This window comes from Colletotrichum navitas (assembly GCF_030913465.1).
Source record: "Colletotrichum navitas strain CBS 125086 chromosome Unknown LY79scaffold_60, whole genome shotgun sequence".
Taxonomy (NCBI): Eukaryota; Fungi; Ascomycota; class Sordariomycetes; order Glomerellales; family Glomerellaceae; genus Colletotrichum; species Colletotrichum navitas.
Genome location: NW_026850606.1, coordinates 240712 through 253037, shown reverse-complemented (window position 1 = coordinate 253037; position 12326 = coordinate 240712). Strand labels below are relative to the sequence as shown.

At 51.4% G+C, this 12326-nt stretch overlaps 2 protein-coding genes across 2 annotated transcripts; one reads left to right on the top strand and one right to left on the bottom strand.

The window, feature by feature from the left end:
• Window positions 1-301: 301 nt before the first annotated feature.
• LY79DRAFT_582220 (uncharacterized protein) lies at window positions 302-2442 on the bottom strand (the record flags this gene model as incomplete). Its single annotated transcript, XM_060560241.1, is given in 12 exon segments — window positions 302-331; window positions 557-570; window positions 584-597; window positions 629-634; window positions 808-809; window positions 1211-1229; window positions 1263-1279; window positions 1453-1462; window positions 1506-1535; window positions 1649-1658; window positions 1705-1713; window positions 2163-2442. 12 exon segments carry the CDS (start codon window positions 2440-2442, stop codon window positions 302-304), a joined length of 441 nt encoding a protein of 146 aa, XP_060411076.1.
• A 6142-nt stretch (window positions 2443-8584) lies between these two features.
• Window positions 8585-11926, top strand: LY79DRAFT_521674 (uncharacterized protein; the record flags this gene model as incomplete). Its single annotated transcript, XM_060555372.1, has 1 exon — window positions 8585-11926. One exon carries the CDS (start codon window positions 8585-8587, stop codon window positions 11924-11926), a length of 3342 nt encoding a protein of 1113 aa, XP_060411075.1.
• Window positions 11927-12326: the final 400 nt, after the last annotated feature.

The following is a 12326-nucleotide window of genomic DNA, read 5'->3' as shown; positions in this document are numbered from 1 at the left end:
TTAATAGGAAGAGCCCTTTATTAAGCTAGAGTCTACTAGCACTAATATATAGATAGTAACTACTTTAGGAAGTAGTTATCTATAGGCTACTAAGTAATAAACAATAGAGCTATAGCCTATAAATAATAAGGTATAATTAGTAGCTACTAAGGGAAGTAGTAACCTATGCTTTAATAAGCTATACTCTATAATTATTATTATTAATAGTAACTATAAAACACTAGATTAGACTAGAAAGATCCTAAAGTAGCTAAATAAACTAACTAACGACTAGATACTATATAGCTTTATAAAAAAAGACCTATTTAAAGACTATAAGGACAGTAACTACCTATATAGACGCCTATTTAAGCTATAGTAATATCTACTTATCTTATAGTATAAGTAAATACTAGTGCTATAAGCTAAAGGATATAGCTAATAGCCTAGTAAAAGAAGACTTTTTATATAAAACACTGCCTTATTTAATAACTAGGGTAATAAGTAAAAAGGATACACTATCCTAAATAAAGTAGTTATAGACTTTAGTTTACTATAAATATAAATACCTACTTACCTTAATAATAGTATCTAAGTTATTTACCTACTATATATTTACTATAATAACCTACTTATAGGCTAAACTTACTTTAGCCTAGTAGCACTATATACACTAGACTACTGTCTAGCTAATAATAGTAACTAGATTAATATTAAGGTAGTATTATACTAATTAGCGCACAGTTAGCTATAAAGCCTAGTATCTCTTAGAAATAATATATAGATTTTTTTACTAGTGACTACTTATAACTAAAATAAGATATTTACCTCTATTAAAAGTATTAAAGATAATATTACTAAACTATTTAGGTATAAACATAAAGTAACTAATAATAGTTAATTAAAAACTAAGCGTAAAGCAGTAGAGACTACTAGTAACTATAAAAAAGAGAAACACTTTATAGATAAGGACTTTAAGTATACTAAGATTAGTCCTTAGAAGTACCTATAGCCTACTATATATAATCTACTACTAAAGTAGACCTAAGTATTTAACTATATATACACTATTTTTAATAATAACTTAAAGAATAAAATCTTTAATAAACATAATAAGTAAGCTATACTATAAGCACTTATAGCTAGACCTAGTAAAGTATAGTAGTAAGGAGACTACTTAAGCACTAGTAAAGCTAAAGCCCTACAGAAGGCTATTAAGAATAGTAAATACCTTAACTTTATAACTATAACTATAGTAGTTATATAGTATAATCTAACCTTACCTAAGAGTTAAGATAACCTAATTATTACTAACTATATTAAACTACTTAAGACACTATAGGGGGCTACCTATAACTATTAACTAACTATTAATAATTTATTAGTTATATTTAGCTAACGTAAAAAACTAAGACTAAAGCTAAAGCTAATTATAGAGACACCTAAACTACCTCCTAAAGCACTTATACTTACTAAAGTAAACCTTATAATAACTTTAATTAAAGTAGTCTATAACCTACGCTTACTTATAGAAGTAGATATTATAAAGATTAATACTATTATAACTACCTAGTAGTTATTAAAGGAAGACTAGGAGTTTATTAACTTTATATACTAGTATACTAATAATAGTTCTTTTCTTAATAAGCTATAAATCTAATAGCTTTACTAACGTCTAGCTATAGATAAATAAACTAATTTACACTAGTATATCTTATATTTTACTATAGCTAACTATAGTAAATATATAACTATTATTACTAATATAATATAGGAGATAACTATAAGACTAATAGGTAAACTAAATACACTTATACTATAATACTACTCTAGTATAAGATATAACTAGAGTAAATAAGTTAAAAGGTAACAGATAAGAATAAGGATAAATATAACTAAACAAGAACAGATAGATTTACTAAAACTATATATAGCTACATATATATAGCTATAGAGACAAAAGGGAATTAACTTATTAATAGTGAGGGCACTATATTTTTAGAGGGGGCAGACTGTTACATAAGCAGCCCACTGGCTACTACATAAAGCAGCAAGACCACACAAGATAGATAGATAAATCAATGAACTATATACACACCACACCATACCATAACAACCTAGGTAGCTAGGTATGCAAAGTTCCACTTAATCCGGCCTAGTGCAGACTGGTCACAGGGCGGTACTGCAGGGCTCGTAACGGGACGGTGATACAGGAGGGAAGGGATAGGATGGAGGAGGGTATGGGGACAGACGAGGACTGAGGGGAAGGGAGTGCGCATGTGTGTTTAAAGCACGACTTAACCAAGTTTGTCCTGGAATCATGTATGTGAATGTGATGGCGTGCAGCTTTTGCCAGGCCCAGCAGCCGCAAACCCGGTTATAGCCATGGTACACCAGCACCTCCACGAGAGGGCTTGTTGCGAGACGGGATATATCTGCAGTCTCGTGGCAATAGCCCGCCATGCCAGAGGCAGGGAACTCGTACGGTGTACATAGTGGGCAGAGATTTCGTTATGACCTGCCATACCCTGCTTGGCCGAAACTCAACTTGGGTCCACGGCTCTTTGAAGCAAAATACTGATGAATGCATGCATGTACGATGGCGGTCGAACCGATAGCTCGTACACCAACAGAAAAACACTGCAAGCGACGCCAAATCGTGTCTGGCAGCCGGCCACGGTTTCCCTGATGAGGGAGCCGAGCGCGGGAACGATGGATCTGGCTCGATTGAGGAGTGTCGGTGTGATCCAAGGTCAATTAATGTTGTGAATAAGTAGATAATAGTCGCCCATCCACGTCTCGTCTCTCATCCCATCATCTCCTGGATGGGGCCGTCGCTGGGTTTGGTGTCATCCACGGATGGAGCCGACATTGGACCCCCCCCCCCCCCCCCCCCCCCCCCCTCCCCGGCCAGTACTCTGAGGTACGGCAATGCCAAGTTGGGTGGGCAGCCGAGGGTGCACAACAAGACGATGGATATACGGCGTGGGAATTCAGGCAGATGAAGGTGGTGAAGCATATCCATTCCATGCACCCGGGAGAGTGAGACATGAAAAGGTAAAACATGAGGAGAGATGGAGGAGTATGAGAAGGATGCGAAGCCACCGCCATCCCGGAGAGTGCGTAGCAGAAACAAGATGTGCCCAGTCCAGGCCAAGGCAGGCAAGCAGTCTGGCGATTGCAGCCAGTCAGCTAACACTCGGCCAGCGTGGCAAAGCCGTGCGGTGCATCGTGGACAGGGGTTTAGATTGGACTGGGTTGAGGGTGGGTGTGGGTATCTTTTGTTTTTTTTCTCCCCCCAGAGGGCGTATGAGGTTGGGAGGACGGCGGGGAAACGAGGCCGGAGAAGGCGACGAGATGAGATGAGGAATTTGCATTTTGCTCGAGGGTACGTTTTTCGTAACAACGTAGAACGGGGGGGTAAGGGGGGTTTTAGAAAAGGGGGCACCCGTGGATATTGCTTCGGGGCCATTGGTGAATACAGCGAGGCCCCAAGTTTTACCTGTGAGGAAGACAACTGAACACCTACATCGGGACGTTTTCTGGAGTAACCTGGGCACGTGGGTTGCACGGACTGAAGGATGACGGGAAGAGAACGACACCCGCCGTGTGTCGTGTGTCGGATGCCGAAGTATGCTGCTAGGTGGCGAGCACGAGGGTCATGCCAAGGGGGCCAAGTAAGTCAAAGAGAAGAGAAAAGCCAGAAAAGCTAGAGGGAAGGAGAGAGCCAGCCATCCATGGACGGGTGCGGTGCGCGCCCGCCCGCTCGTGAACGGGGGGTCCAATTGAGGAGTCTATCAAAACGCAGGTGGTGGTCATGATGGACGATTTCCACACCTTTGCTTGTTCCAAAAAGAGACATTCCCTTTTTGTCGGTTCCCTGGTGGAGACTCGCCGCCATTCGAACCTACTTACCTACCTACCTACAATATCTACATATGATAGAAAGTAGGCAGGTAAGTATGTATGTATATATGTATGTACAGTGCTACCTAAGGAGGGTAGGACCTGCCTACCAAGCCATATTATTATATTGTCTCTGCCATGACATCGACGCGGAAAGGATGGCGGTAACCTTTGCGGAAGGTGCAGGAGCCTTTCCTTCCCCCACAATCAGAAAACAGACATGCCAGCGACTTCCCAACGAAGCAAGAACCAGGCACCTGGTAAGGGTACCGATCATCTCCCACACGAGCATGAGCAAAGGGAAGGAGGGAAGGGACAGAACGCGGATGGTGCGGGAAGGAAGGGCCCGGCTCTTCTCATCATCGAGGGGTACGGTACCTGCCGTTATGCTGGCGTTGGCGTTGGCGTTGGCGTTGGCGTTGGCTTTGGCGCTGTCGCTGGGAAGGGACGGATGGGACCGATGGCACACTGTGAAAGGTAGGTAGGTAGGTAGGTGCAGCGGGAACGGGAGGTACATCCTCCATGTACTTTATTAACATAAATCGCCCAACCTGCCCCCCGTTCCCTTTTCCTCTCCTCCTTCTCTCCCATTTTCCCTCACCTCCTTCTCTGCTGACTGTCCTTCTGCTGTTATTGCTCCCTGCAAATTGTGGTCTTTCTGCGAGTCTGCGTTGCCGCTCGCCTGCCGTCCCTTCGCTGCCGACTACTGCATTCACTGACCTGGAAACGGTAGCTCCTCTGGGCTGTCTGGGCCTTCGGTACCGTTTTTACACCGTTAGGGGCTCTTGTAAGTGCTACCAATCCGAATACTCGCCCTTTCCAAAAACCACTGCCGTCGTGGGGACTCAATTGTCCAAGAGCGAGAGAATCTCGCGACATTGTCTGCTCTCCCCGAGGCGTCATGACCAGAGCAGAGAAAGAGAGAGAGCAGAGAGAGAGCGAGGGAAGACAAGGAAGGGGAGGGGAAAAGGGCGAAAGATGAGCCAAATTCAAGCCCGATCAACCTGGAAACCCAAGCACCACCACAACAACACGCCAGACACCAAAGCAACATGCGAATGCAGGCACGAGTGAAAGCCTCTCCCAGGACCAGCCATGCGGGCCGTGGCCATGACGGGGTCGGCACCGGGCCATGCCAAACTACGCCAGACATGGGATCCCACCAAAGAAAGTAACGACACAAACCGAGTGAAGCCCGGACCCTACACCCCAAGTACGCTTTACTGCGCACGCTACGGAACATCGACCTGCCTTACCGCGGCACTCTCGCAGTAAGAAAAAACAGTCCACCAGGAATTAGTTGGCATTGCTTACTTCCACGCAATTGTTTGGCCATTCATTGTCTCGTTTCTGCCGGCCGACGAGAAAGGGGGGGGGGAGCTGGGGACACAGCTGCCCACAGTCAACGATGACCAAAACATGGTATGGCTGCTAGGGGGGGTTGGGCGATTGGCACGATGAGGTGTGTCACCGGAAAGGGTGCGGCTTTACCGCCGCTTTGGCTTCTTTTGGGCTCTATGGGCGGGGCACCCTGCAGCAATTAACCGTGAGCGACGAACGACAACGGCAGCCTTTGGATGCACCATTTATTTCTCGCACGACGTACGGCCACCTGCGCGACACTGCACCTATCTGCCTTTTCTTTCTTCTCTTGAGCAATCTGCTGCGACGGACCTGATTGCTTCGCTCCTTTGGCCCCGCCATCGATTCGTCCCCAGACGCTGCACTGGGGCAGGGCCTCCCCACTTACACCGGCGGCCATGTGGCTCACCCCCCTCTCCTGGGGATGGTGGTGACGGGGAAACCCTCAACCACGCGCCATAGGGGAGCCATGGCGGACTGCGAAGTGCAGTTGGACTGCTCGCCAAGTTTTGCTGAGCTGGGCGCGGTACTAGACTTTGCCGGATATTTCACATTGGCAGTACCCTGACCACTACGCTGTTGTATCCTGCCGACCACCAAACCTGCCGTGCTTCCATCTTCCTGTTTCTTTGAAGTCGCGCCGCTGCGCGACCGGCATCACTGGTCGAGTTACGCACCTCGTCTTCTGCGGCTGCCATTATCATCTGCCGCGTTATTTCCCCGGCATTAAGAATCTCTTCCTGCACCCTCTTTTCTAGCTGCAAGATGCAGTCTTCAAGCTTCTTGGCGGATATGTACCCTACTGTCATGGTCCAAGCGGACAAGATTGTTGCACATCCTACGCTGCCGTCTTTGTTTCAGGGACAGCAGCCACGCGCCAAGACGAAGCTGGATTTGATGCAGAGCCGACGCGAGGGACCTCTTTCGAGCGAGCACATGCTGCCATTTTCACCACAAGCTTCGGAAGTCATCGGGGTGTCTCTTGGTTGAGCGGCCGCGCTATTGTCGTAGTGACCTGGGTGACGTTTGGCCTCAAGGAATCTCGGATGCCACCGAAACCGTGGCCACGATGCGAAGAGGCGGTTCTCGATCCTATTGGACCTACACCTGTGGCACCGAGGACTTGGGGATACTCTTTGGGACTTTGGGAGATGCAATGCACTCAAGGCTGGAAGCGAGGTCACACGGGATTGTCAAGAAAGCGTGCCAAAGAAAGGCGCAGCAGGAAGATGGAACGGAACCCATGAAACGACTGGGAAAGTGTGGGAATAACGACAAGCATAACAGATACGCGGCGACCGACGTAGACGATGAAGCCGGACGATGTTATCAGCAAGACGACGATTGGTGGGCAGCAAAACGGCAGGGAGAGGAGAGGAGAGGAGGGGTCGGTATGAAAACGATAAGGAGTGGGTACCTATACGATAGTAGAGCAGGCGATCTTGGGAGGTACTGCTAACATTAGACTGGTGGCTGCTTATCATGATACTAACCTAGTCACGTGATTGGACATGGGGGGAAGCTTCAGGCCCTGGGCTTTATACGAAGCCCGTGCTACACTAGTCCATAAACGGATAGACTTCGAGTCTTTGAGCATCTTCTGGCGCTGGGCGATGAAACCAGTGGAGCGCGTCGACATCAGCACCGCCCCCCCCCGGGGGAACCGACTCTGCTGATTTGCCAGGCAGCCAGACAGACAGCGACCGACCGACTGACACCCAGGGACACGCAACTGCTGGGAATAGGACACACTCACATTTCCTCATACTCAGTTTCGCATTCGTAGGAGAGATTTGCCAACCCACCCACCACCCACCACCCTCTCTCATTCCGACAAGTTCGAGTTGTAAGCCACGCTATCGTGCAGCAAGTCAGCCAGAGGGTCAGAAAGAGAAAGTGTATTTGTGTGTGCGCGCGCGCGTGTTTGTGAGCGTGTCTTGCGCATCGACCCAGACAGACGACGATACTGGCCAGCCTGATTCCTATTCGGGTGGCCTTGCAGTTAGTTGTCCGTTGCTTCGAGTGGCAGTCGTTAGGTAAGACCTGACCGTTTTTTTTTTTTCCGTTGCATTTGGCGCTGATCCGCCCCCCATCGCTTGCTTTGCTTTGCTTTGCTTTGCTTTACCTGCCTGTCGTGTCCTGTCTTCCTCTGCCGGCGCCCCGAAAGTCGTACCTTTTTTTATTTTTATTTTTTTTGGTATGTGTGTGTGTGTTTTAATCCTCAACAATCCTCGCACCCCCATCCCGATCAACACCCCCTGGACTACCGATAGAGTTGGTAGGTCTTATTCCAACCGTCTCGTGACCGTTGTTTGATGCAATGACGCCGTGTTCTCGATGGTTGATGGCCGTTGGTGTGCGTTGCTGTTGATGCCCTCTGGTCGCGCAAGTTCGCGATTTTTTTTTTTTCTGGCGCTGCAGGCTTTCGGCATCATATTCGCCCCCCTTTGCCTTTGTTTCCCCGTTGGATTCATCGCCTTGCGCTCCCCTATCCAGCCAGCCACCCACCTATCCATCCATCCATTCATCCTGTGTCAGGCTAGAGATGTCAGGCTAGAGCCTCAACTGAAATCTTGGCTTGCAAGACGTGTCTCGTTCGGCGGCGCTGCCTGTCTGTCCGTCTATCTTGTTGGTTGTTGGTTTTGTCCTTGCATTGCGCTTCTCTTGGATGGACCGACCTGACGCTGCCTCTCTCTTTCCCTCATATTTCCCTTGGATTTTTTTTATTGTTATTTTTCATTGTAGTTTTTTATTGTGATTTTTATTGTTATTTTTTTATCACTTTTTATTTCACATTTCTTCCTTGCCCCTTCCCAGATCATTCAGTCAGGCAGTCGGTCGGTCCCCTTGCGCGCGCCGCCTTCCTCCGCCAGCCTTCGTCGCCCCCCTTCCCTTCCCCAAGGAACCCAGTCAAAGCCCGGTCCTCCTTGCCCATCAGCCCGTCCGTTCCTCCCTCTCTCTTTCTCTCGCTCCCTCTCTCGCTCACCTTCCGCCCGGCGCCAGTACCCCCAGCACAGCCCAAAACCTCCCTCAGCGCAGCGCACCTCTTAGCCAAGCCAAAAGCGGCCGGTCCACTTGCTGATTTTCCCACGCACCCGCAACTCGTTCGCTCGCTCGCTCGCTCGCTCCCCCCCCCAGCACCACGCACCACGCACCACGCACCACGTCCACACACACAACCGCGACGCGCGACAAGTCTGCATCGCGACAACCCACCGCCGTGTCACTTGCCATCTCATTCGTCTACTGCTCCATCTCGATGGACATTGGCTCATTTCGCCGCAGTCGCTAACTTTCTCAGTAATCGCTCGATGGGTCGCTTGAGCCGACCACAACCATGAGTACCTGGATGAACGAGTCCGCGGTCCCCAACCACAATGGAAACGCCTTCCCGCACATGAACGACCCGAACGCCGCCGGAGCCATGATGGATCCCTCAGCCTTCATGGGCAACCCTGCCCACTTCAACCCTGCCCAGTTTGCCAATCCTCAACAGGCCCAGCAGGCCCAGCAACAGCAGCAGGTTCAACAGCAGCAGGCTCAGCAGCAGCAGCAGCAGCAACAGATGGCCGCCATGCAAAATGGGCAAATGCGCAATGCCTCGCCTTCATCCTTCCAGAACCCCGCCTATCAAACGAATTCCGTCATTCCATCCAAGCGACCTCGCCCGCGCGAAGATAGCCTTGCCGGCTCACCGCGACAGAATCCCGGCATGCTGCCGACCTCGCGCTCCGAGACCCCCCAGACCTTTCCCGGCTATCAACCCGCCGGCATGCCTCAGCAACCCCAAGGCCAACCCTCGCCCTATCCCCATCTACAACCCAACGGCTCCGCCAACGCGACGCCTTCACCCATCATGGCGAACCAGCTACGCCCCGGCAGCGTGCCTCAGCGAGTCGCGACCGCGTCGCCGCATCCCTTCTCCCCCGGCGCGCAACAGTTCGCGCCCCAAGCGTCGCCGAACCCGTCCGAACACGGTACCCCCCAGCCGAACCACTACATGCAGCAGCAAAATATGCAGAACATGCCTCAGGGCTACAATCCCAACTATAACCCCTCGCCCTCGCCCGCGCGACCCTCTCCGAACCCGAACGCGATGGCCGCCTCCGGCATGATGCCGCAGCAGATGCCGCAGCAGATGGGACAGATGCCCCAACACATGGGTCAGATGCCGAACCAGATGTTGCCCCCCAACTTGCAACCCCGAAACCCCATGGAGCAGCAACAGATGGCCGCCTACCAGGCACGCTTGGCAAAACAATTACAACAGGGCACGATGCAAGGAATGCAGAACATGCAAAACATGCAGAACATGCAGATGCAGAATATGCAAATGGCCGCCCAGATGCAGGCCCAGAACATGCCCCAAGGCCGTGGTATGATGCCGAAGCAGCCCATGCCGATGCCCAACGGCCAGATGACCCCCGGCGCCATGCGATCCCAGCCGCAACAGCCACAACGGCCGATGCCCGGGTCCAATCCCGAATCCTTCATGAAGTCCCTCAACAACTTCATGGCAGCCAAGGGCCAACAACTTGACCCTAACCCGGTCATTGGCAACCGCCCCGTCAACCTTCTCACGCTGTTCCAATCTGTCCAGTCCAAGGGAGGTTACAAGCCTACGACTGCCGGCAACCAGTGGCCCAATGTTTCCAACAGCATTGGCTTCCATCCCGGTCAGATCCCCCAGGCCCCGCAGATGCTGAAGGAGATCTATGAGAGAAACCTGCTCCGCTTCGAGGAGGCTTGGGCAGCGCAGCAAAATCGACAGCGCATGATGCAACATCCCAACCAACCAGGCATGCCGGGCCAGCCAGGTCAACCCATGCCGCCCGGGGCCCACCCCCAGTCGACTCCCACCAAGCAAATGTCCCCGCAGGCTCAGATGCCGCCTCAGCAGCAGATGATGCCGCAGGGCCCACCGAACATGCCTCCCCAAGTGCAGACTCCCGTCAAGCAAGGGTCATTCAGCGGGCCCTCTCCCTCCGTCAACGGCTTCCAGACCCCTCAGGCGCCAGGACCGCATACCCCGGGGCCCGGGCCGCAGGGCCACGCACGCAACAGCTTATCACGGAGCGTCGAGCCGACACCGGGTCACCCCCAAGGCTTCCCCTCTGCCTCTCCGGCTTCCGTCAAAGGCGGTGGCATGCACCCCATGGCCGCGCCTCCCGGCATGGAACAAAATCCCATGGCGGCCTCTATCAAACCGCGCATGTTGCGGTTGGCTCATGAGTCTGACGAATATACGCCGAGTGCCCGTCCTCTTGAGACGTATGGCGGAATCAACGTCAGGGCTTTCGACTTGAAGGGCCTAGAACTGCAAGGCCTGAAGCCTGATGTCCCGCCTCCCTACGAGCTTGGCTACGTCGATCTGCATGCCCTTACGCGGAGCTTGGAGTCTGGCATCCACGGTGAAGTTCGGCTTGCCCTCGACACCCTGGCGGCCGTTACAGCGACCCAACACCAGGCACTGCACATCCACCTGAAGTACTGCGAAGAACTCATCGAGGCACTTCTAGAGTGCGCCGAGGAACAGCTGGACCTGCTAGTGGAAAACACGGAGGAGGCCTCGGCCGATATCCAGCTGACCCCCTACGAGGATGTCGCGCGTGCCTGCTGGGTTGATAAGATGGGCGTCAAGGAGCTGCCCAAGTTTGGATCCCTCGATTACGAGCTTGACCGCGCCGTCGACCGCTTCTCCTGTGTCATCACGATCCTCCGCAACCTGTCTTTCCCCGAAGCCGCCAACGACAACCATCTCGTGCTTGGCGACGAGCTGGTGATCAAGTTCCTTTGCGCCGTCATCAGGTACCTCGGCACCAGGAGCATGCTCTTCAGAACGAACGCAAATACGCTTGAGTTTATGAAAGACGCCATTATCCTCTTGTCCAATATCGCGGGCGCGGTCGAGATCCCCGGCCGCGAGCAGGCATTGTGCCTCCTGCATTTCCTTCTGGCATTTGCGCCGGCGCCCGGACCGACATGTGTGGACGACAAGCTCTATTTCCCACCTTACCAGCCTGGCGTGCACACGTACACGTTCCACGCCGTGGATGCCTTGGCCAGGTTCTTGGCCAGAGACCAGCCAAACAGGACACACTACAAGATGCTCTTTCTCATGGATGCCAGCAGCAGTCCGCCATACGATTTGCTGACGCGGTCGTTTGCTCTCGCTACCACTGTCATTCCCATACAATCACCCGAATCCGCAGTCGCTCACATCGAAGCGCCCGAAAGGTTCTTCCGGCTCGTCGAGGATCGCAAGCCGTGGTTGATGCAGGGTCTCTTGGCCGCAGATATCCTCGCCTCGCTGGCTCCAGGGCACGAGACGGGCGTTGCAAGGTCATGGCTTTCGAGCGGCAATGGGTTCGCGCAAGCCCTGTACCATTTTGTCCAAGTCCTGGGAGCACAGTTTGAGCAGCCATGGCAAACACGCAGTGGGCAAGGCGATCCAGCGGGCCGGGACACGGGGCTCGTGTATATAGCAACGTCGGGCATTTCGACTTTGAGGAGGCTTGCTGAGAAGGCCTGCGATCCCAACGATCCCAAGTCATCCGTTCCCGCCGATTCGTTGCCTTCCGAGGAAAGCCTTTTCAAAATGATGTTGATGCGATCTCCGGAGTGGACAAAGGACGGCGTTATCAAGAATCTCACAGCATACGCATCGGCGGACTCCTGAAACTCTGGTTTTTTACCCCTGGGGGCTTTTGCATGGCATCTGCGGGCAGTTGGCGATTTCGCTGCCCTTCTTTGCAGACAAAAAGAAAAAAAAACTTTTCGTAGAAGCGGTTGCTGATACCAGACGGGGATATGTTTCGATCGACGAGGCGTAGCCAGCCGAGTCCTGTGCCTGACGCCAACGGCGGTCACCTTCGAGAAGGGCGCAAATATTGTACAAGTGTTGTAACCAAAAAAAAAGACATTAGGCGAGTGGGGAGGGAGTTTACTGGGAGCATGGAGCGAGGCTGCTTGGCCAGGGAGCCATTCTTTCATAGGTGTATATATGACGCGGCAATGCAGAAATACCTCCAAAGACTATTTGAATACCAATTCATGCCAGGTGCTGCGTTATTAAACTG